This window comes from Solanum lycopersicum, chromosome 7, assembly GCF_036512215.1.
Source record: "Solanum lycopersicum chromosome 7, SLM_r2.1".
Classification (NCBI taxonomy): domain Eukaryota; kingdom Viridiplantae; phylum Streptophyta; class Magnoliopsida; order Solanales; family Solanaceae; genus Solanum; species Solanum lycopersicum.
In genome coordinates, this window is record NC_090806.1 from 40,517,183 (window position 1) to 40,543,709 (window position 26,527).

The following is a 26,527-nucleotide window of genomic DNA, read 5'->3' on the forward strand; positions in this document are numbered from 1 at the left end:
AGGACATAAGGCTGAAAATGATTGGAAGATAATGACAAAAATCAGATGAGGAAAATTTAGTAAGCAAATATAACAAATAAAATTAAACAAGTAAAACCTGCGTCGTTGTTGTCTGTAGTAGCTGAAATAGTAGATTATCAGTATTTCAGGGGTAGGCTTTCTCAAAGATGAAATTACTTCCCTTTCCATTCTAAAATCCATTGCAAAGATGCAGGAAACTAATTCTGTTATTAGTATTAGAAGCCCAAGACATTGGACAGCCGACATGAATATCACCTCAGCCTAAAGAATATACATTTCATAATGATATATAAGTCTTGAATAAGATGACAGTTTACATATATGTTCAAGAAAAACACCATCCAATTGTACAATTGCAGGCCTTTGCGATGCAAAAAGGACTTCAGTCTTGGTATACATTGTGATTTCAAGAGGCTTTCCTTAATGGACTGAACTGGAAGTTTGTTAATTTAAGGCCATTATTCTACATGAATTCACAAAACCATATATTCCGATCTTCACTTGACGTTGCTTGTCAAATATCATCAAAGATTTTACGTTGAATCGACAAGTATGGGGAAGCATTATTGATTTAGTTGCCACATTTATGCTTCCGCCCAAACAACAGTATCTGCTCAGCACTATTTGGCTTCTTTTATTGACAGGGCTCGACCCATTTTGGTTGCTTACTTGCTTAAGGCTTGAGAGAGAATCCTTAGCATAAACTACTCGTTCAAAGTTGTTGTCCTCCAGAGCATTCAAGAATGTGCTATCATCATATTCCACATCCCCTGAGATTTTCTTGGCCTCGTTAAGGAAACCAATTGCTCGCCAAGCATCTGAAACAAGTTGAAGAGTATTCTTCGTGGGAGTTACTCCCATCTCGTCCATAACTTGGAGGAACTCTTCAGCCTTCCATGGTTGTTTTGCTTCTCCATAACCCCATATGAGGGTCTCAAATGTTTTCAAGTTAGGAGATACATCCATTTTGCACATCCTTTCAAATACCCTTATAGCATACTGCATTTGTCCAGCACTGCACCATCCACTGATGATTGTTGTGAACATTACGACATTCGGATGTACACCCGATGAAGCCATAACTTTCAACAGGGCTTCAGCTTTTTCAGGTTCTCCCGCACGCACATAGCCTTTAGCTAGAATGCTGAATGTGTGGCTATCAGGTTCTATACTCGCCTTAATCATGTCATCAAATATCTCTTTGCATTTATCCATAATTCCAGCTGAACTCCATGCATTCATGATAGTACTAAATGTTACCACATCTGGTTTCACCCCAAACTCTTCCATCAATGTAAGTGTCTGCAAATTTAACCGATGAATAAGAAACATGTCATGTTTAGAATGATGCAACACTCTCTTTTTCTCATTTTGTTTCTCCAGAAGGCTTGAAGTTACACTAAATAACACTACAGAGACTTCCACCCTTTTAAAATTATACATGGTATCAACTATCAAGGGGTGTTTGTTTGCTATTTACAACTGTAAACTGATATCAATACATGCAAAATCAAAACATCTCCATTACTAATTTGTACATGAAAAGAATAATAAAGAATTGTTTCCTAGTAAGAAGTTCCTAAAGTTACACAACTTAATGATCTGTAAATTACAACAAGATACTTGGTGGAATCCCACAAGTGGGTTGTAGGGAGGGTGGTGTGTACGCAACCTTACCTCTACATTGTGAAGGTAGAGAGGTTGTTCCTGATAGATTCTCAACTCATGTAAAGCATATCAAAATAGATATGAGATAAATAGAGTAGAGAAGAAGTCATGTTGAAAATAATTGAGAAAAAGACAGAAGCAATATCATAGGGGCCGTTTGGTAGCTAGAGATAAGTCCAAAGCTAATACAAGAATAACTTGGTTTTTATGTATTAATGTTATACCACATTTGATTCATAAATAGGAGAAAAGTTATTCATGTATTGATTTTATACAATGTTCGGTTGGTAGATTTTCAAATGGTGTATCAAAATAATTCATGTATTACTTTTACATGTTGTTTGGTGGCCTTTTTTTTAACCCTACATAACTAATACTTACATAACTTGTGAGAGAATGTATGTATTTATTTGAGATAGAAAGTGAAATAAGTTATGTGGCTATTAATTATACATGTATTAAAATAGTAGATTACATATTTACCCCTATCAATTTACTTCTTTAAAAGTATATTAATTCACAACGAATTATATAATTAATTGCTTAACATATTCAATACAAAATACTTAAATTTTTTTAGTTATTTGCTAATTATTAATTGTTTTAAGCTATCAGTTTAATGTATTATTTAGACAGTTGTTTATTTTAATGGGTATAGTAAATATTAATTAACTCACTAAACATTTTTTGGAGTTAAGAAATGAGAATTAGGTCTCTAGTGTATTGGAAGCTCTACATAACAAAACTATGCACAAGTAATACCTACATAACTGATGCGTCGCATAACAAATATCCAAGTTACTAATATGTACATAACTCTATCCAGCTAACAAACGAGACGAGTAAATTGCTGATGAAACCAATATGGATGCATACCTCATCAACACCACTAGTATCAGTAATATCGAGAAAGCCTTTGATGAGAGAGTTGAATATTACTAGATTAGGAAGTACACCAAGATCGTTCATCCTGTAAACAAACCTCAATGCTTGTGTCATATTTCTCTCCTTACAGTACCCATCCACGATAATACCACATGTTCGATGATTTGGTGCCACTTTGTGATTTTGCATTTGAAAAATCATTGCCTCTGCTCTAGCAGGCTCCTTGTTTCTAGCATAAGCCGTTGCTATAGTATTGTAAGTAACAACATCAGGTTTTACACCAGCTGAAAACATTCTGTGAACTACATTCCAGGCTTCTGCAATTTTGCCCCTGTTACACCAAGCCCGGACCAGAATATTATATGTTCTGTCATTAGGTTTCACGTTCTCTTCAAGAGACATAATTTCGAGAAGTTTCATAGATTCTTCAGGCTTACCAATAATTCCAAACCCTTTAATTAATGTATTAAAAGTGCTGGTTGTTGGCTTACATTTTTTCACTCTCATTTTGTGGAAAACTTTCATTGCCTCCTTAAGATTTCCAGATTCAGAAAAAGCATTTATGATAGCATTGAAGAATATGGAGTCAGGTTTTAGTCCATCTTGCTCCAATTTGGAAAGAATCAATGGTATTGACTTGAAACGTTTTTGGAGAGTGAATGCAGCCAAAAGAGTTGTATATGTGACAAGAGTTGGCCGATGTCCTTCTTCTGTAAGACCCTGAAAAATTGAGTGGACCTCTTGTGGTTTTTTCCTCTCAATCAAAATATTCATCATTTTTGTTCTTGAACGAACAATTTGGCAACTACTTCTCATACTTCCCCAGCAGGTGGTGCAGCGAGATGAAATAAGATGAGATTCCTGCACAAGTTTAATTGATATATTAATTTGTTAAATTTCTTTCATTTCGTATGGAAACGTGGTGTTACATATTTGGCAATGATAGATTAAAGTAGGAAATGTTCCTTTTTTTTTTAACGGTAAATAGTCATATGGGGTATCCCAACTAATTAAAATGGATTATCCTTACAATCATAAATTCTTCTCATTATATTGATTTTGTCAACCTTAGCCTTAGGATTGTAATAAAGTAATTCTTGAATTTTAAGCAGAAGCTATATTTTTACCTATTAAATTTTGTGTGATGCATCAGTTATTCTAAAATTATTTGTACCATCATTTGAAAATATTTTGTATCAAATAACATGAGATACACTTGCGGTGCACATATTCGAGAACTAATACAAGAATAAGAGTGAGTAAGTTGTACATGTACCATGGTGGAAGATGCAGAATCTTGGAGCTCATTCCATTCTTCTTTTTCTCAAAAATTCTCCCATACTCTGGTTATCCAATTCTTAAGTTACGATAATAGCAATATTAATTACCTCTATCTATCTCACACAAGGACATTTTCCCTGCAAAATGATGGAAGATTATATTTTAGAAGAATAAAATAAACAAGAGTGAAAAAACTCTGCTTGTTGAGTAGTCAAAAGTTTAAGTTGGGACAAAATCAAGGGCAACTCATGTTTGCACTATATAGTGATTTTGCAATGTAACTAGAGTCTTACTTTTCATAATTACATTAAGAATTTGGACAGTCAGGCAAAGATTGTAGTGTGAACTTGAAATGCATATAGATGAAGCTGGGAGTGAAACAAATTGATTAAATTCTTTAGCACACAACAGTATTCATATTAGAGGCAGGGCATCGGAAATCTTTCAGCCAAAGAAAGTAGATGAATTAAGTACAAGTGGTAGAGAAGAAAATTAGAATCTATTTGTTGGGTAGTGCCATTTGTTGGTGCCATCTTATCCCCAAATTTATTTCTCCTCCTATCCTATTCATTCAAACTCTAATATTTGTGGCTCTCTATTTTGCCACGTCTTTTCTTTGCCAATAAAACTCCTCCGCGTTTCACTTCTTCTCCGCACGCGCCTACTCTTTAACCTCTTCCATTCACTCTGGAATCTATAGATGCATCACCTTTCTTTCACTCGTTTAGTGAAGTACATAAAAATAATGCCTAATAGAGTTATTAGTAATGTATGTATCAATTATATTTGTATCAGTCACGTATAAGTTATTTTTTGTGTAGTATTTTATTTGGTATATTATAAAATAATATGAATTATATAAAAATATTTATTTACGATAATATTTATTTTTTATATTATGATTAAAAAAATATAAAAATATTTTTGATCGAGAATTGGATCTTTAATCATAATAATGCATGCACTCTTCAATATACAATATAGAGTGTATAACTGATTCAACCATTAGTTAAATATAGCATAAAAAATGCATCCAACAAGGAAACACTAATATATATAATTATTGTATACACTATTTTTGCTAATACATTTTACTAAATGAAGTCTCTTCCAATATAATTGACAAATTTTAGTATTTAATACCTATTCAACTTTAAAATGTTTATTTGACGATTAAAAAAATAATTTTTTTTGTTATACAAATATCGATAATTTATTTTAGACGATAAATTTTAATTTTATTTTTTTTAAATTTCATGTTAAGTAAAACGAACTCATATAATTTGGACAAAGGGAGAGTATATATATATATATATATATATATAAGAGGCTAGGGAGAGGAGTTTAGGGCCGTGCAGCTTGCCGACCAGAAGTCCCTCAACCCTTTTTATTTAAACTACTAAACCAAAAACGGCTGCTACATGACCTTTATTTTTTATTTTTCTTTACTTCAGCACAAATGTGGGCCCTTGTTTATCCCTGTTCCGTTTCTTTCAACCCTTCTTTTTATTCTTCAACTGTAATTCTTTTTTTTTTTTATTTCTCACAGCTTATTACTCTTTAATTTTCTCACTTTGTTTAATTTTTGGCAATTACATTGTTGAATCTAATTACTCCATATATAAGAGAATAAATATATTAGAGGCACAATTTTTTTTCTAAAAATATATAGTTAACTTTTGAATTCTATTAGTGTCACATGAATTTAAATAAATAAAATATCATATATGATTAAAAGTTTTTAAAAAATTACAGATCACGTAATTAACAAGCGAAAATATTTTCAAATCATATAAATTGATTTCCTTATTTCATACGTATCATCTACACTGGAATAGAAGAAGTAACAACTATTACTTAAAGATGATATCAAAAGTTTTAAAATTCACAATAAATTAACTATTGAAAATTGTTATGATTATTCATGTAAGCTGAAAATAAATTATATATTTAAAAATGATGCAAAAAATACTTCAAATCACAACAAATTAATAACATTAAATACTTTTAGAAAAAACATAAAAAAAATAGTTGATTCTTCAAATTTCATTTGTACATAAATTTAAAACAAAAAGTAACATATGTTGGACCCGCGCTGCCGCTCGCACCTAATTTCTAATATTATTCTATTATATAGAAGAATCATGATGAGGATAACCAATAGCAATTTTATGATATTTTTCAATTATATAGAAGAGCAGTGATGAGAACAACCAATGACTCATTTAATTTATTTTTAAGAATTAATTTGTATTTCTTTGACTATAATAATAATGTGAAAAATATTTTTACTTTTATACTCTTGACAATTCAAATCGTTTGATCTATGTTTATTACTACTACAACAAATTCAGTATAATTCTACAATCTTCCAAGTCTGTAAGTTTCGTTTTAATTATATATATTGCTTTTTAAATATAAATATTCATAGAGTATTATTTAACTTATTTTATCTCCACAATAATATTTCTTTTATCTTTAAAAATTGTGACTTAATAAGAAAATAAAATAACACAATTCTAAAGAGATAAAAAAAATAGAAGAATATAGAATTGATAAATAATGACCGCATAATTGTAGTTTAAGAAAATGCATAACCAATTAACGGTATAAATTTTGAAATAGTATAAATATAAGGGATCAAAATTTTATTTGTCATAAAAATAAATATATCATACACATAGGAATCTTCCACAATAGATAAACTACGCATTGACCTTCATATAATAGTGAGTTGCACTTGTTAGTCCTGATTTCTACTTCTTACAATCTTGAATCATGATAAATTAGTGTCATTCGTCGAGAGTATGTGTAACGACCTGTTTAGTCGTTTTGAGCAGCAGATTTTATTTTTGAAAAAAATGGCTGAGACGACGGATACCACGACGGACCGTCATGGGCAAGACGGACCGTCGAGGGGGTCTCGTTCCAAAACACTTAGAATTCTGAAATTTGGGTACTGAAATCGGCTCTCTGAACTTCGCGACTAAGTGGCAGGACGGACCGTCGCAGGAACGACGGCCTGTTACAGACCCTTGGTAAAAATCTAGTCTCTGAACTCTGTGACGACTCAGCAGGACGGACCATCGCAGGCACGACTGCCCGCCACAGGCTGCGTAATCCCAGGCTGGGTCGGATTTATTTAAATGTTTTAAGGGACGTTTTGGACTATTCCTGCTATAAGTATAAATTTAGTGGGGGAATATTAATAATCCAATTTCTTGAGGGTTAAAGGAGATAACCTTGAATTAATTAATGTGTTGATTCATCATCTTTTATACATAATTATATGCTAATTAGGGTAAAAGAAAAAGGGGTTTGAATAAGAAAAATAGAAAGAACAAGAGAGGGAGAATCGATCAAGAGAGAGAGGAACAAAGAGGATAACAAAGCTTTGGGGAAATTGCTTGCTTGATCACGAATCTTCGGTGGAGGTAGGTTATGGTTTTTATGCTATTCGTAGTAAACACATAATAGCGAATGATATGTATTGGGTAGTGTTGTAAACCCTTCTATATGCTTAATTGTATGCTTGCATGAATGTGATTATATAATTGTGATAAAATAAGCATGATGAAGCTATTGAATCCTAAATCTTGAAAACCCTAATCTACTTTGTTAATGATGATGCCTTGGTAGAAAAGAAGGCTTGATGAACATGTAGTGAGATTAGGGGACCGGGTGCCACGTTCCGACACCAGGATAGTATATGAGGATCAGAGTGTCACGTTCCGACACCAGGATAGTATATGAGGATCGGAGTGTCACGTTCCGACACCAGGATAGTTTATGGATCGGGTGCCACGTTCCGGAACCAGAATAGTATATGAGGATCGGAGTGTCACGTACCGACACGAGAGGGATAATGATAATGAATCATGAAAGATGTTAATATACTCAATTTAATGAACCTAATTCCCAAATGAGTATGATGGGGAGGCGTGAGTCCTCATTGATGTGCTTGGTGTTGTGACCAAGGGTTATGGTAATTGTAAATGCCGCATGTTGAGTATTGTAGTTGATTTTATGATATTATCTGATATATACTGTTTTCTATTTTGAGTTGGCCGATGATATCTACTCAGTACTCGTGTTTTGTACTGACCCCTACTTGTATGTTTCTTTCTTTGTTATTTGTGGAGTGCAGCAAATGTGCCGTCGTCTTCAACTCAACAGCAACTCTAGCCAGTCTTCACCGCGTCAGATTTCAGGGTGAGCTATTGTTCCTAGCTCGGACTGGATTCTCTCTCATTCATGTCTTGATGTCCTTGAAGTTCGGACATGGACTATCTCTTGTATTTGTTTTAGTTTCCTAGACATTCTTAGATTTAGTAATTTGAGGATAGATGTTCTTGTGATGATGACTTCCAGATTTTGGGAATAATAAGTTTTGATTTTCATTAATGAGTTTAAGTCTTCCGCATTATATTATGTTAATTATGGTTGAAATGTTGGGGTTTAGATTGGTTGGTTCGCTCACATAGTAGGATAAGTGTGGATGTCAGTCACGACCCGTTTTGGGTCGTGACAAACTTGGTATCAGAGCATTAGGTTCGTTGGTCTCATCACACAAGAACGAGTCTAGTAGAATCTTAAGGAACGGTAGGGGGACGCCTTTAATTTTCTTTGAGAGGCTATAAGACTTTAGGAAAATTCTATTCTCTCTTTCTTTCTTTCGTGCTATTACTTGGGTCCAATCGGTATCTAGGTGATACAAATTGGTATCTGACCATCTTCACTCTATTTCGCAGATGGTTAGAACTAGAGCAACGACTGCGCCAACACCAACACCGGCAAGACAAGAAGCGTCTGAGCCAGCCACTGGGGCTGTAGCTCGAAGAGGAGTAGTGGCAAGAGGCCGTGGAAGAAATCGTGGGAGGACGTCCTCTAGAGGAAGAGGACAAGCACCTAACCCATCTGATACTAGGGCGCTGACTCCTCCACCGATCGAGGAAGTGGTAAGAGAGGGTGAGGAAGGGGAGAATGAACAAGTACAGAATGAGGGATTGCCACCCTAACCTACCCAGAGATGATCAATCAGGTTCTTGCTTATCTTAGCGGGTTATCTGATCAGGGCCAGACACCTCCAGTGTTTTCTGCACAAGCACCTCAGGTTCCGGAGGTACAACATGCGGCTACTGTGGCTCCCCGCATGGATGCCTCATTGAAAATAGGCACGTTTCCTCGTCTGACTACAGGGCCTATAATGACAAATGATCAGCATGAAATTTTCAGTAAGTTCTTGAAAAAGAAACCTCCAGTCTTCAAGGGTGCTGAATCTGAGGATGCCTATGATTTTCTGGTTGACTGTCATGAGCTACTACACAAGATGGGTATAGTAGAACGGTTTGGTGTTGAGATTGTGACTTATAAGTTTCAAGGGAACGCCAAAATGTGGTGGCGGTCACATGTAGAGTGTCAACCAACAGAGGCACCACCTATGACTTGGGCATCATTCTCTAGCTTGTTTATGGAGAAGTATATACCCCGTACTTTGAGGGATAGGAGTAGAGATGAGTTTCTAAGCCTAGAGCAGGGTAGGATGTCGGTTACTGCGTACGAGGCTAAGTTTCGTGCATTGTCCAGGTATGCCACCCAGCTATGTTTCAGTCCACAAGACCGGATTCGCCGTTTTGTGAAGGGGTTGAGATCAGAGTTGCGAATTTCAGCCTTACAGGTAGCGGCTACAGCGAAATCCTTTGAAGAAGTGGTAGACTTCATGATAGAGGTAGAGGGAGTGAAGCCAGATGACTTCACCATGGCATCGACATCAAAAAGGTTTCGTAAGGGAGGTGAGTTTAATGGTTCTTACTCCAGAGGGCAGGGTTCAGGAGGTTACCCAGCCCGACCTATTCTGTTTTCACTAGAGACTGTAGTTGGGGGTCCACCGCAGACCGGCCAACATTTCTCTGAGTTTGGTGGTTATCCCCAGACTTCGTCTTTCTCACAGAGGACGATGCTTGAATCCAACGAGTGTTATGGATGTGGGGAGACTGGACACATTAAGAGGTATTGTCCAAAACAGAGTTATAGACCTCCAATAGTTAGAGGTAGAGGTGGTCATGGAAGAGGCCGCTATCCTGGAGAACGTGGTGGCCAAGGTAATGGTGGTCACCAAACCAACCGGGGTGGCGGGCAAACTGGAACTACTGCGGTGCAGCATGGTAGGGGCAACGGGCAAACAGGTGATAGGGCCCATTGTTACGCCTTCCCTGGGCGGTCTGAAGCGGAGACATCTGATGCTGTTATCACAGGTAATCTTTTGGTTTGTGATTGCATGGCTTCTGTATTGTTTGATCCTGGATCCACATTTTCTTATGTATCTTCCTCATTTTCTAATGGTCTTAATTTACGTTGTGAATTGCTTGACATGCCTATTCGTGTTTCTACTCCGGTGGGTGAGTCTGTGATAGTTGAAAAGGTGTATAGGTCTTGTCTTATGACTTTTGTGGGGAGCAATACTTATTTAGACTTGGTTATCTTAGAAACAGTTGACTTTGATGTAATTCTGGGTATGACTTGGCTTTCCCCAATTTTTGCAATCTTGGATTGTAATGCTAAAACTGTGACGTTAGCTAAGCCTGGGATAGATCCGTTAGTGTGGGAGGGTGACTTCACTTTCAATCCGGTTCGTATAATCTCCTTTATTCGGGCTAAGAGAATGGTTAGTAAAGGGTGTTTAGCTTTCTTGGCACACCTCAGGGATGACACTACCCAAGTACCTTCAATTGAGTCGGTTTTGGTAGTCCGTGAGTTTCTGGATGTGTTCCCTGCAGATCTTCCTGGTATGCCACCTGATAGGGATATTGACTTCTGCATTGATCTTGAACCGGGTACTCGCCCCATTTCTATACCCCCTTATAGAATGTCTCCCGCGGAGTTAAGAGAGCTAAAGGCCCAACTGCAAGAGTTGTTGAGCAAAGGCTTCATTAGACCAAGTGCATCCCCTTGGGGTGCTCCAGTTTTGTTTGTGAAGAAGAAGGATGGAAGTTTTACAATGTGCATAGATTACAGACAACTAAATAAGGTAACGGTTAAGAACAAGTATCCTCTTCCTCGCATTGATGATTTGTTCGTTCAGTTACAAGGTGCTTGTACCTTCTCAAAAATCGACTTGAGATCTGGTTATCATCAATTGTAAATACGGGCAGCAGATGTGCCCAAGACTGCTCTTCGGACTAGGTATGGGCATTATGAGTTCTTAGTAATTTCTTTTGGGCTTACGAATGCCCTTGCTGCTTTCATGAGCTTGATGAATGAGATTTTTAAGCCATATCTGGATCTCTTTGTGATCGTATTTATTGATGATATATTGGTATACTCAAAGAGCAAGAAGGAACATGAGGAGCACTTGAGAATTGTATTGGAAATGTTGAGGGAGAAAAAGCTTTATGCCAAATTCTCCAAGTGTGAGTTTTGGCTAGATGCAGTGTCCTTCTTGGGGCAAGTAGTTTCTAAGGATGGGGTGATGGTGGATCCTTCTAAGATTGAGACAGTGAAGAATTGGGTAAGACCTAATGTGTCAGAAATAAAGAGCTTTGTTGGTTTAGCTAGCTATTACCGTCGATTTGTCAAGGGATTCTCTTCCATTGCTTCCCAATTAACGAACTTGACTAAGCAGAATGTTCCATTTGTATGGTCGGATGAATGTGAAGAAAGCTTTCAGAAGCTCAAGACCTTGTGACTACTGCACCAATCCTTACCCTGCCAGTGGAAGGTAAGAATTTCATTGTCTATTGTGATGCATCCTATTCGGGTTTGGGTGCAGCGCTAATGCAAGAGAAGAACGCAATTGCTTATGCTTCGAGGCAATTACAAGTGCATGAACGTAACTATCCGACCCACGATTTGGAATTGGCCGCAGTTGTGTTCGCATTAAAGCAATGGAGACATTATCTATATGGGGTCAAGTGTGAAGTCTATACGGATCATCGTAGCGTACAGTATGTCTTTACTCAGAAGGATTTGAATTTGAGACAGAGGAGGTGGATGGAACTACTGAAGGATTATGATGTTACCATCTTGTATCACCCAGGAAAGGGTAATGTTGTGGAAGACGCCTTAAGTAGAAAAGCAGGGAGCATGGGAAGTTTAGCCCACTTACAAGTTTCTAGACGCCCATTGGCTAGAGAGGTTCAGACTCTGGCTAACGACTTTATGAGGTTAGAAGTAAATGAGAAGGGAGGATTTTTGGCCAGTGTGGAGGCGAGATCTTCTTTTCTTGACAAGATCAAGGGAAAACAGTTTGATGATGAGAAACTAAGCCAAATTCGGGATATAGTGTTGCGAGGAGAGGCTAAAGAAGCAATAATGGATGAGGAAGGTGTTTTGAGAATTAAGGGAAGAGTATGTGTGCCCCGTGTTGATGATTTGATCCACACTATTCTTACAGAGGCTCATAGTTCTGGATATTCTATACATCCTGGTGCAACCAAGATGTACCGTGACCTAAAGCAACACTTTTGGTGGAGTAGGATGAAGCGCGACATTGTGTAGTTTGTTGCTCAATGCCCAAATTGTCAGCAAGTAAAGTATGAACACTAGAGGCCCGGAGGAACACTTCAGAGAATGCCCATTCTTGGATGGAAGTGGGAGAGAATTGCAATGGACTTCGTGGTTGGTCTTCCAAACACATTAGGGAAGTTTGACTCTATTTGGGTAATTGTGGACAGATTAACTAAGTCTACTCATTTCATTCTGGTCAAGGTGACTTATAATGTATAGAAGTTAGCCAAAATTTACATCTCAGAAATTGTTCGATTGCATGGAGTTCCACTTTCCATCATATCAGATAGAGGTACGTAGTTTACTTCTAAGTTTTGGAAAACATTGCATGCGGAATTGGGTACTAGGTTGGACCTTAGTACTGCGTTCCATCCTTAGACCGATGGTCAGTCTGAGCAAACGATTCAAGTGTTGGAGGATATGCTTCGCGCATGTGTGATAGACTTTGGTGGTCATTGGGATAACTTCTTACCCTTAGCGGAGTTTTCATACAATAATAGCTATCACTCAAGTATTGATATGGCTCCTTTCGAAGCATTGTATGGGAGGAGATATAGGTCTTCCATTGGTTGGTTTGATGCATTTGAGTTTAGACCTTGGGGTACTGATCTTTTGAGGGATTCATTAAAGAAGGTGAAATCTATTCAAGAAAATCTATTAGCGGCTCAAAGCAGGCAAAAGGAATATGCAGATCGAAAGGTTAGAGACTTGGAGTTCACGGAGGGTGAGCAAGTCTTGCTGAAGGTTTCACCCATGAAAGGGGTGATGCGGTTTGGAAAAAGAGTTAAGCTAAGCCCAAGGTATATTGGTCCATTTGAAGTTCGGAAGCGCGTGGGGAAGTAGCTAATGAATTAGCCTTGCCCCCACGACTGTCTGGAGTGAATCCGGCATTTCATGTGTCTATGTTGAAAAGGTACCATGGGGATGAAAACTAAATCATTCGTTGGGATTCAGTTCTGCTTGATGAGAATTTGTCTTATGAAGAGAAGCCTGTTGCTATTTTAGATAGAGAAGTTCGCAAGTTGAGGTCAAGGGAAATTGCGTCTATCAAAGTTCAATGGAAGAATCGGCCGGATGAAGAATCCACTTGGGAGAAAGAGGCTAATATGCAAGAAAGATACCCACACCTGTTCACAGATTCAGGTACTCCTTTTTGCCCTTATTTTTCTTCTCGTGATTGTTCGGGGACGAACGATGGGTAAATTGGTATCTATTGTAACGACCTGTTTAGTCGTTTTGAGCAGCAGATTTTATTTTGTGAAAAACTGGCTGAGACGACGGATACCACGACGAACCGTCATGGGCACGACGGACCGTCGAGGGGGTCTCGTTCCAAAACACTTACAATTCTGAAATTTGGGTACTGAAATCGACTCTCTGAACTTCGCGATGAAGTGGCAGGACGGACCGTCGCAGGCACGACGGCCCTTCACAGACCCTTGGTAAAAATCTAGTCCCTGAACTCTGTGACGACTCAGTAGGACGGACCGTCGCAGGCACGACGGCCCGTCAAAGGCTGCGTAATCTCAGGCTGGGTCGGATTTCTTTAAATATTTTAAGGGACGTTTTGGACTATTCCTGCTATAAGTATAAATTTAGTGGGTGAATATTAATAATCCATTTTCTTGAGGGTTAAAGGAGATAACCTTGAATTAATTAATGGGTTGATTTATGATATTTAATACTTAATTATATGCTAATTAGGGTAAAAGAAAAGGGGGTTTGAATAAGAAAAATAGAAAGAACAAGAGAGGGAGAATCGATTAAGAGAGAGAGGAACGAAGAGGATAACAAAGGTTTGGGGAAATTGCTTGCTTGATCACGAATCTTCGGTGGAGGTAGGTTATGGTTTTTATGCTATTCGTAGTAAACTTATAATAGCGAATGATATGTATTGGTAGTATTGTAAACCCTTCTATATGCTTAATTGTATGCTTGCATGAATGTGATTATATAATTGTGATAAAATAAGCATGATGAAGCTATTGAGTCCTAAATCTTGAAAACCCTAATCTACTTTGTTAATGATGATGCCTTGGTAGAAAAGAAGGCTTGATGAACATGTAGTGAGATTAGGGGATCGGGTGCAACGTTCTGACACCAGGATAGTATATGACGATCGGAGTGTCACGTTCCGACACCAGGATAGTATATGAGGATCGGAGTGTCACGTTCCGACACCATGATAGTTTATGGATCGGGTGCCACGTTCCGGTACAAGGATAGTATATGAGGATTGGAGTGTCACGTACCGACACGAGAGGGATAATGATAATGAATCTTGAAAGATGTCAATATACACAATTTAATGAATCTAATTCCCAAATGAGTTTGATGGGGAGGCGTGAGTCCTCATTGATGTGCTTGGTGTTGTGACCAAGGGTTATGGTAATTGTAAATGCCGCATGTTGAGTATTGTAGTTGATTTTATGATATTATCTGATATATACTGTTTTCTATTTTGAGTTGGCCGATGATATCTACTCAGTACTCGTGTTTTGTACTGACCCCTACTTGTATGTTTCTTTCTTTGTTATTTGTGGAGTGCAGCAAACGTGTCGTCGTCTTCAACTCAACAACAACTCTAGCCAGTCTTCACCGCGTCAGATTTCAGGATGAGCTATTGTTCCTAGCTCGGACTGGATTCTCTCTCATTCATGTCTTGATGTCCTTGAAGTTCGGACATGGACTATCTCTTGTATTTGTTTTAGTTTCCTAGACATTCTTAGATTTAGTAATTTGAGGATAGATGTTCTTGTGATGATGACTTCATGTTTTTGGGAATAATAAGTTTTGATTTTCATTAATGAGTTTAAGTCTTCCGCATGATATTATGTTTATTATGGTTGAAATGTTGGGGTTTCGATTTGTTGGTTCGCTCACATAGTAGGATAAGTGTGGGTGCCACTCATGACCCGTTTTGGGTCCTAACAGTATGAAGCATATTAAATATTAGATCATGAATGCTTTTTTTTATAAATAAATATTTTCTCAATTAGTATCAATACCTGTATTTCAGATTAAGTTACTTTATTACCTTATTTATAGTAAAATTTTGGTTATCATCGACTAAATATTGATTAAAAAAAATTATTAAAAGGTTTAGCATTTTCATTTTAAATTTTGTTAAATAACAAAATAGTTTTTTAAAAAAACTTAACTTAAGTTTTTACTCACTCCATTTCGATTATGTAATATTTATTTGACTAAAAATTGAATTTTTTTTAAATACTTTTAAAAGTCGTGGTTTAAAACAAACCATATATGTTTATATGACTATAAATCTTTTTACTAAGAATAACATGTATATTTTAAAGTTAAATATTATTAAATATATTAATACATCATTCTTTTCAAATTGATTACAGAGAAAAATACGTCACATAAATTAAAGTTAAAATGACATAAATTTTGATAGTTTTAAGAGTTAATTACATCATATCTCTAATCTTTTTCAAATTACAAAAGATTTCTTAGAATAAAAAAATTAGATTTATCATTACTATTCAGGAAACGTGTAGACACATAACTCACGGATGAATTCGAGAGAGAGAGCTATATTTGAGAGGGAATATGGATGTCTCCGAGAGGAGAGAGATGTATCCAAGAAATAATAGAGATGTATTCAAGAGGGGATGAAGATGTATTCGAGAGAGGATATGTATGTATTCAAGAGGAGATAGTGATGTATCTGATGCAGGAGAGAGATGTATCTGATAGGATATTTTGTAATTTTTTTAAATGCTAGAAGATTTTAGAAATTATAATAAAATAATATGTGAATTTAAGTAAAAGATAATTAGTTATATTGGGCCCGTGAAGGGGTCTTCAATTATCTAGTTACTAATATATAGAAGAGTGAAGAAGAGGACGATCGATGGAAGATTTGTAATTATACTTAACATACAAGGGTAAATGATTAATATCTATGATAAAATATCTTACTTAAACCAAGGGAAAATTCGTCATTTAACTTATTTATATATCTATTATCTTGTTGCACGTGTCACTCAACGTCCCCAAATCACTTTATTACAAAAATAAAAAGAAAAAGAACACTTAAAACTTTATTCCAGAAGCATCCACACTGCTTTATTTTTACTCTCAAATGAAGTACTATTTCTTTCCACCGATGATTGTAGCAATTTGAGGTTAGTATATCTCATTTTTTGTTCAAGCTATAGCTTGATTCTCTTCAAAAATTTAATTTAATAGCTGAAATCATAGGTGCTTTTTCATATTTAACCTCTTTCGTTGTCATGATTGTTGTTTTTCCCCAAACTTTTGAAGACTTACTTTCCTTTCTTTCATTTTCTCAATGGGTGATCCAATTCATACATGTTTTTATCTCAATTTTCTGTCAATTCTCTACTTGCTTTCAAAGTTTATGATATGAAATTTCTAAATTATATCGTTACTTATTATTTCGTCTAATCCTTTCTCTGAATGTAATTATCTGCTTGAAATGTTATCTAATTAGAAGCTAATGCACTGTCATCTACTTTGTAAACCTTTTGTTCCTTCTTGCCAAAGTAAAATATCTTATCTTTATCCCTCAAAGTTAATTCTATTTACTTGGGAGAGATTTCCTTTTAACATTTCTAGCCAAATACAATTTTGCAAGTGTCTGACACCTTATTTATTTTTTAAACTAATGTTTTCCGTGGTGATGATAATCTATTTTCTGACAATGGTGGCCTGGATTCATTAGTCAATTCTTAATGTTTCTTGTTCCATTTTGGAATAAATATAGTGTCAATCATAAAAGTCACATAAGAGTGTTGTATCTTTATTTTGCTTTAATTACTACTAAACTATGTTTAAATTTTATTTGTTTGAAAGTTGCTCTATCATTATCTCTTTAAGACTTTCATTCACTACCATTAAGTGACAAGATGCTAAACGAATTTTTCATTCTTATATCGTAGCAGGTAGTCATGGAAATGACTTCCCTATTTATATTCACTTGTTACGCAACACGTGATGCATGGTTCTTGTGGTAATTTGAATCCAACAAATTCTTGTTTGATAAAAAAAGATATTGTAAACATAAGTATCCTAAAGAGTTTGTAGAACAAACAACTAAAGGAGAAAATTCGTACCCAATTTATAAAGATGAAATACAGGAAGAAGTGTGAAAATTAGAGGACAGTTTCTTAATAACTCGTGGGTTGTTCCGTACTATCCATCTTTACTTTGTAAGTTCAACAAAAATTCTTTTAAACATTTCAAAAGACTAAGCTTATTTCCTTTTGCTATTATGTACTCTACCTATGCTTTGGCTATCTGGTATGGACGTATGGTGCAAGGTTTATCTCACGAAAAAGATATACTGGTGGTCATGTTCTCAATGTTTTCGACGCCAAGCATCTCCATTCAGTAGTAAGCGATTTACTTTTTAAGGTACACCAATTTTAACTATGCATAAGTTAGAGAGTGATTACACTAGATGCACTATTTGTTCTTATAATAAACTAATGATAGTATAAGTGTAATAATTGGATAGGGCTTCTCAAAGCTTGTAGTACTGTACTTAACATGTGCAATGGGGATAATATACTTTGAAGGGGAAGAGCTTAACCAGGGTAATACTTATATGTTTTTCTATTTCTCCTTTTGGTTCGATCATTCCTTCCCTCTAAGGACATGAAAATAGGCGGAGCTGGAAGCATAAAAGGAATTTTTTTGGTTAATTCTACTCTCTTTTTTAATTCATCTTTTCAATGTTGTAGTTTATAAAATCCTCCATTTAGTAATTTATTTCTAAAAATGTATTTAGCTTGAAACCATTGCTCAAAATTTTATGATCAGTATATTTTTGTAGGAAAAGTTTTCTGCAAAAATATGTGATGATGGTGGAGATTTGACAATGCACGTGAGGAATGTAAATTTCAAATTCTACTTTAATGAACTACAATATTGATTTCTAAAACAGCCCTGCGACCATTTCAAATGCATGTGTTCTTTAAACTAAAACTTGCTTACATTCAATTGTTATTAGAGTAGTCCACATAATATTTATCTCCTCAGTACGATAAAGAAGTTGTTAGATTTTTTTGCTTTTCTCTTTGGACATTATTTCCCTTTTCTTTTTCAATTTTTTCCAGACTACTTGATTGAATGAATAGGAAAGTTTTTGGTCTATCTATCAGGTCGAAACCAAATAAACTTTCTGTTTAGACGGCTTTTGCCGCAGGGCAGTTAGGCTTGCTTTCAATTTGAAGTTGAAGTGTCAGAAATCAATACTGCAAGAAAGGATCTATGCCTATTCCTACTTATTGTTGGATTTTAAAATGGTGTGAATGGAAAATACAAAGTTGCGACTTTTATGAAGAGTTGTGACTTTTATAAAAATGTTGCGACTTTTATGAAAAGTTGTGACTTTTATGAAAAGTTGTGACTTTTATGAAAAGTTGTGACTTTTATGAAAGGTGACAACCTTTCTGAAAGATTGTGACTTTTCCAAAGGTCACAAGGTTTGTGACCTTTCCGGTAAGCACAATAAGAACCTTCTCGCACTATCCTTTGTTTTCTATAAATTGAGGGATTTCCTCTCATTTTAAGTAGAATTTATGGTCTTCTTCTTCAACTACTAAATCTAGTATTCTAAGTGTACTTTACTGCCGTTGAGTGGTTCGCTGACACCGGAGTTTTTGGTATCTATACTCTGGTGATTGAAATCATTTTACCCTGGGAGGTCATATTCCAAATCAAACCTCGGATACTAGAGGGGAATAATTTCCTTAAGGGGGCACTGTTAATTCAGTGGACTTTATCTTTTTCCTATTAAAATTTTTTCAGATTTTGGTACGCGTTTTACAAACTTTAGATTTGTAAATTAATTTCAGTTCTTCGATTCTTTTGTTCTTCACTGGTTCATTAAACTTGGTAACTTCGTGTTTCTGCAAAGTTTGTTGGAATCAGTAAGATTTTTTAGACACATATTAACAACAATTCTTCTTTAAGAAAAATATTTCGTACATTATTTTAAATCTGATACTGATTCTAGTTTCTTTACTAGTTTTAATTTTCTAGTTGTGAAAATGTTCTTAAACTTTATTTTCTTACAAAGATGTTCAAAGTTTTGTTCTAAGTATGTTTGGAATACAAGATGAACAACAATCTTAAGGAAATTATTTGCTGTTAGTATTTTTGTATTCTACTGATTGAGAGAATCTGATCATGGAAATAGAAGATGAATGCATTACTTCTCCATAATTCGTTGCTTTGTTTTAGCAAAGTCGAAGTGAGAATGTAACAAAATTTTTTTTATGGTATTCCGTTTAAAGATTATCAGGTAACCTTCTTATTAAATTATCTAAGGAGGAAAATAGTTTCTAAGATTAATCATCTTTGATTCATTATTTTTTTTTATTATGTGTATCTTTGGAAAAAGATTTGCAAATCATATGTTGTGGAATGAATTTTATTTCGCAGATATTGTTGCTTTTAAAGTTCTTTAGTTTGCAAAAATGAGATATGCATATTTTTGTTTAATAAAATAGTATGTCAAATTGTTATAGTTGGAAGACTATTTGATAAGAAAAACATTTCTATGTGATAAAGAATATGTGTTATTCTGTTTGGAGAAAAAAAAGACTTTTGTAGTTTTGTACTCCATGAGAAATTTTTGTGTGTCTAATTTATGTAGACTAAAAACTTTTGTGGTTTTATACTCTGGATAAATTGAATCCTGCAATTGGTTTGAAGAATATGAAAACTTCACATAATAAGTTAGTGTTGTACTTTTGATTTTCTATAAATTTCAATGTAACATAGAAATAAATTGTACAATTTTTTTTGTCCTTATTGTTAATATTGAAAATACTAAAAGGCATGTCCATTTATGATAGATAAAAAATACCAGTGACTTAGAATTTGTGATTTTGTGTCTCTATGGAATGAACTTTGACATTGTGTAAACATTGTCAAAAAGAATTGCAGCACTATAATTCTTTCGTAGAATAATGTTTCCAACATTAAAATATGTGGAAAACTATTTTCAAATACTTGAAAAATATTTTTGAGATCACATTTGCAATGTGGGGGTTATTTGCTTATGATTAGACTTGGTGTCTAATTTAACTTTGGAACAAAAGATATGAAATTCAATGATAGTTTGTATTATGTTATACCCACAAAATTCTTGTAGTATATTATAGTGTGACTAGTATGAAACATCCAAATTATATATAAATAATTGTATTCTTTTATGAAAAAAATCACTTAAAATATTGTAATTTTTCATGAAAACATATGTCTATTATAATAAAAGTATTTGCATAGACATGAATTTGGTGAATAGTCATTTGTTATGTTTTTCTAAAAATAACAGTTGGACTATATTGTCTTTATTGAACCCGATGAAACTTTGTTCATAGGTAGTTCTATAACAATCACATTGAAAGTTATGGAAATGTCCTTCTGAAAAGGATATTTGTCAATCTAAACAATGTTTGTATCACACAAAATTGTAAGAAATAGGAACAAAATATTAGTGAGGAAAAAGCTACCTCGCGAAGAGGTTTTCAAACTCAATGTTTTTATTTGTTCTTACTTTCTTGAGTCAATGTTTGCGACATGAACACTTGGGGCATGTCAATTACAAAACCTTTGAAGAAAAACTGATCAATTTAGAAGTTTTGCCTAGCTTTGAGTGCAATAAATAAAAATGTCAAGTTTTTATGGAATCTAAGTATGTTGAGCATTCTTATAAATCTGTTGAAAGGAATTCTAATCCCTTAGAATTGATTTACACTGACACTTATGATATGAAGTTAACACCATCTCATGGTGGGAAAAAATATTTGTTACTTTTATTGAGAATCGCATTAGAAATGACTATGTCTATTTGCTAAATGGTAAGTATGAATCAATAGAAATGTCTAGACAATGTAATATCGAAGTTGAAAATCAGTGTGAAAAAAATATATAAGAAGTGATTAGAATGGAGAGTATAAATTTCATTGTGCAGAAATATGTTTGAAAAGTGAATATCAAACTACTGCCATATTCACCTCAATCTAATGAAAAACCGAACGTTGAAAGAAATGATGAATGCATTATTTATAATTTAGGGTTTACAGAAAACTTGTGTGTAGGAACTATCCTTACTGCAAAAGGGATCAACAAAAAGTTTTGTTCTTTTAGAAAGAAAGCAATTTTGTTTGATCAGAATACAATCTTTTCCATATGAGAAATGGAAAGAAAGGAAATCCAACTTGAAATATTTCAAAGTGTGTGGGTATCTAGTCAAAGTCCAAGATCCTGTTCCTGAAAGAATTAAAATAGGACCTATGACTGTGGACTGTAAAATTAGACTTGAGTAGTCTAGAGAAGGGTCTAAAAGGCCTAGGAAATGAAAATGATAATGTACTTAATAAATAGATTCAGAGGCTTAGTAAAATGTTAAAGGACATTTACTTTCTTCGAATATGATTTTGTAACATTTTCTGTGTCTTCTGTAGACTCATCCTTTGAAAAGATGGTGTCAATAAACAATATTGAAAGTTAATTGATCTTCTTCAAGAAAATAAACCTTTGGGTTCAAAATAAATCTTTAGAAGGAAAAATAACAGTTGATGGAACTGTTAAAAAATATAAAGCAAGACTTTGTGTCAAAGGCTTTAGAAAAAAAATAAGATTTTGATCTTGTCGATATATATACTCGTTAGTAATTAGAATTATATCCATTGGGATGCAAAAATTATTACTGTTGTATATGACCTCCAAATTCATCAAATGAATGTGAAAATATCTTTCTTAAATGTAGAATTGGAGGTAGAAATTTACATAAAACGACGTGAGGGTTTAGTGGTACCTGGTAAATAAAAGAAAGTATGTGAACTTGTTAAGTCACATTATGGAAGCACCAAACCAATGACTCAATCAAATCATGTCGGCAAATGGATTGAAGAATGATGGAAGTGATAAATGTATTCACATTAAAATCATAAGGTCATTGTTTGTTTGTATATTTGTGATATGTTGATCATCAATAGAGACACTAATGACATAAATGCTACTAAACGTATGCTATAAAGCAAGTGGAATGAAAATTATTGGAGTTGCTAATGCGATCTTAGATATAAGAATTCGTAGAACTTCATAATGTTTAGCATTTTCACGGTCTCATTGCATTGAAAAGGTACTTAACTAGTTCAAATATTTGAATATCAATATTGTCAAGTGTCCAATAAATGTGAGCTTTGCATTTCAAAAGAGTGAAAACAAAAGTGGCTCACAATTGGATTGTTCTAGAGTTTTGGGAAGCATGATTTATATCATATAGTGTGTGCGATCAGATATAGCATTTGCTATTTTAAACTGAGCCAGTTCACAAGTGATTCCAAATAAATTCATTAGATTCCAATAAATAGAGTTTTGGAGTATTTAAAATAATACTTAAAACTATGTCTTGCATTATAACAATAACCAACAATATTGAAAGATATTGTGATGCAAATTGAATCATTGGAAGAATGAAGTAAAATTCACGAGTGGATATGTATTTACTATTGGTAGAGGAGCAGTCTCTTAGAAATATTTTAAAAGAGACATGTATCGCTAGCTCTACAATGATCTTTGAGCTAGGTACTCAAGAAAAAGTCGGTGAATAAGTTAAAAGACTCCGGAATTTCTTAATAGATATTCTATTTTGGCCCAAACCATTGGCATTAGTATGCATACACTTTCACAGTCAAGATGAAATAGGTAGGGCATGGAGCATGACGTATAACAGAAAGTCTCGTCATATACGACATAGACATGATACTGTTAGAAAACTACTCTCTAGTAGAATTATCAGAATTGACTATGTAAAGTCAAAGGATAATGTGTCAGATCCACTTACAAAAAGGCCTAACTAGAGATAGTTTAAATATCATCTAAGGAAATGAATTTACGACTTAGGACAAGTCATCAAGGCGGTAACTCTATCTAGCAGACTGGAGATCCAAGGAGCTAGATTCAAGGAGAAAAACAAAGTTGTGAATGACGGTTCGGGATTGTCAATAAACTCAATCCATTCTCATGATGAAGACAATGCTCAGGGACAAGGATACAACATTAAGGCTTGTTAATGAGTTAATAAAGCTTAATGTTTTTAATGATTTGCTAAGTTTGGCAGAGTTGACCAAATAGTGTATCTACGCGATAAAACAGTTAGAAATCACCTATGTGAGTGTGAAATGTAAGCCGCTTCAAAGAAGATGATTGTCAAAAGCCCATCTCTCTATACACTCATGAAACCAGGAGTTGTTCATGGCTAAAACGAACACAACCGTAAGAACCATAAATGGTAAAGGGTTAATTGTATGACATATGGTTGTCTAGGTATACACCAATGTTTGACGGGTCAAAGAATATCGCATCTACCGATTTGCCGAGTATATCCGACATATTTTCACTACCAAAAGTCCAAGGGGAAATCTACTTATTCAGATGCAATTAATTATTGCTTGTAAAGTACACATACTTGTCCGTTTGTTTGTCTTTGAGTCATTCCCCATTCATGCGGGGGATTGTCGGATTTTAAAAAGGTGCGAATGGAAAATGAAGAGTTGCGACTTTTATGAAGAGTTGTGACTTTTATGAAGTGTTGCGATTTTTATGAAAAGTTGTGACTTTTATGAAAAGTTGTGACTTTTATGAAAAGTTGTGACTTTTATGGAAAGTTGTGACTTTTATGAAAGGTGACGACCTTTCTGAAAGATTGTGACTTTTCCAAAGGTTTGTGACCTTTCCGGTAAGGCACAATAAGAACCTTTTCACACTATCCTTTGTTTTTTATAAATTGAGGGATTTCCTCTCATTTTAAATAGAATTTATGGACTTCTTCTTCAACTACTTAATCTAGTATTCTAAGTGTACATTACTGCCGTTGAGTGGTTCGCTGACACCGGAGTTTTTGGTATCTATACTCTGGTGATTGAAATCATTTTTCCTTAGGAGGTCATATTCCAAAACAAACATCGGATACTAGAGGGGAATAATTTCCTTAAGGGGACACTGTGAATTCAGTGGACTTGATCTTTTTCCTATTAAAAAATTTTCAGATTCTGGTACGTGTTTTACAAACTTTAGATTTGTGAATTAATTTCAGTTCTTCGATTCTTTTGTTCTTCACTGGTTCATTAAACTTGGTAACTTCGTATTTCTACAAAGTTTGTTGGAATCAGTAAGATTTTATAGAAACATATTAACAACAATTCTTCTTTAAGAAAAATATTTCGTATATTTTTTTAAAATCTGATACTGATTCTAGTTTCGCTACTAGTTTTAATTTTCTAGTTGTGAAATGTTCTTAAACTTTGTTTTCTTACAAAGATGTTCAAAGTTTTGTTCTAAGTATGTTTAGAATACAAGATGAACAACACTTCTGATGTAAGTGCTTAAAAGTTGAAACTTAAGAAAGTTAGAAAGTTGTGAAATCTAATGACTGGTAACATAGAAGATTTTCGTTGGAGTATGTAGTAGTCCTATTCTTCACAGTTCAGATTATTGACTTATGTATTTGAACATTTGGAAAAGAGAGCTTGAATGCGACTTGGAAGAACGAAGAAATATAATTATATTGGAAATAAACTTGCGTAGTCTCATTCGATTTGATAGCGGAATTTCATTAACTTTGTACCATATTACTTTGTTGTTTGCTTTATGTATTTGTTGTTTATCTCTATAAACATATATCGACTTCAAGGAAGTTTTATGTTGTGCTTGTTTGGTGGGACATCAGAATTGTTAACTTCTTCTCATATATAGTTGTGTTTTTTTATGCAATCAATGTTTGATATACCGTGGGTTCACAGTATTATTAATACTTTTTCCTTAAGTTTAGTATGTCCAAAAGCTTTTTTGTGCTAATTTTTATATAAGTTTCTATTATTTTGCAGGAAATCTGTCCAAAGATGAATGCGGAGATTTTGAGTGAAGAAATGCAGAATAGACGACCTACAGAGCTTATGACGGTCCGTCGTGCTTGTGACGGTCTGTAGGTGGCAGCGTAGTGCAGCTGCTGAAAGAAGATGGGGAAGTCTGACCAAGTGCGGGGCTACGGAGTTCATGACGGTCCGTCCTGCAGGTTCGTCATGAAGTTCAGAGAAGTAGTCCCAGTACCCATATTCCAAGAGTTCAAGTGTGTTGAAACGAAGACCCTCGATAGACCGTTGTGCCTATGACGGTCCGTCATACCTGCCGTCGAGGGTAATGAAGAGAGAAGCAAAAGAAATTGCATAAGTATGGGACGACAGAGTCCATGACGGTCCATCGTGACCATGACGATCCGTCGTGAGTTCTGTCGACCCAGCCGCGTTTTGGCAGATTTCCAGCAAATAGAGTCCTTGTTTAGTTAGGTTTTTATTTTCTATAAATAGTTCGAAAAACCTCGTTTTTGAGGTTATACTCCGTATTGTTAGACATCATATTAGTAGACACTGTATTGTTAGACTTTTGAGAATCATTACACTTTTTGTGAGATTGTTGATTACTTTAAGATTCTTGCAAGTGATTATTGGTGATTAATCAAGCAAACTTTTGGATTTTACTCTTTCTCATTGAAGTAAGTACATGAATTCTTATTTAATATATTTGAATATTGTGATTATTACTAGGAGTAACTAACTAGATTTAGTGTATACTATCTAATAGGCTAGTATTGATTGGTACGAGATAATAACTTAGTCAAATATCAAATACAATGCTTAATATGAGGTAAAGATAAGGGTTAGGATAGCAACACACATAGCCGAACCAAGGTGCGGAGTGAGATTTTCTAGATGCCGGACCAAGGATTTAGAAATACATAACTTATCGCTTTGCATGCAAGAACTAGGAAAGAACTGTTATAGTTAGAATTATCAAGTTATGAACCTGTGGGGAACACGTAACCCTAGTTACTTTGATTAATTGATTAAAATCCAACATTCAAAGCTGTTAAGTGTCTCTTTCAATTTAGGTAGTTATTTTCATTCATTTAGAAATAGAAACCCCCTTTTATTATTTTTACTTTCCAAGGAAGTAATTGACTAAACAAAAGTAATAATAGATTGAAGTTAAGTCTAGACTATTTTCCTCGTGGGAACGATCCCAACCTCACTAGTTGGGTCATTTACTTGACACGACCGCTTTACTTCTTATTTGAGAAGTAAGTTTTAGCGTATCAAATTTT

At 34.7% G+C, this 26,527-nt stretch overlaps 1 protein-coding gene and 1 long non-coding RNA gene across 3 annotated transcripts; one reads left to right on the forward strand and one right to left on the reverse strand.

Moving 5' to 3' along the window:
- Nucleotides 1-252: 252 nt before the first annotated feature.
- Nucleotides 253-4,604, reverse strand: LOC101267036 (pentatricopeptide repeat-containing protein At5g21222). Its single transcript, XM_004243105.5, has 4 exons — nucleotides 4,149-4,604; nucleotides 3,851-3,992; nucleotides 2,566-3,435; nucleotides 253-1,323 (listed from the first exon to the last, which is right to left on the reverse strand). Exons 2-4 carry the CDS (start codon nucleotides 3,851-3,853, stop codon nucleotides 466-468), a joined length of 1,731 nt encoding a protein of 576 aa, XP_004243153.1. The 5' UTR covers nucleotides 3,854-3,992; nucleotides 4,149-4,604; the 3' UTR covers nucleotides 253-465.
- An 11,774-nt stretch (nucleotides 4,605-16,378) lies between these two features.
- Nucleotides 16,379-25,903, forward strand: LOC138337202 (uncharacterized). 2 transcript variants are annotated; one of them, XR_011210678.1, is made up of 3 exons: nucleotides 16,379-16,511; nucleotides 17,289-17,763; nucleotides 25,254-25,903. It is a non-coding gene; the product is annotated as an uncharacterized lncRNA (long non-coding RNA). The 2 variants fall into 2 exon arrangements; XR_011210679.1 differs by having other exon boundaries at nucleotides 17,292-17,763.
- The last annotated feature ends 624 nt before the right edge of the window (nucleotides 25,904-26,527 follow it).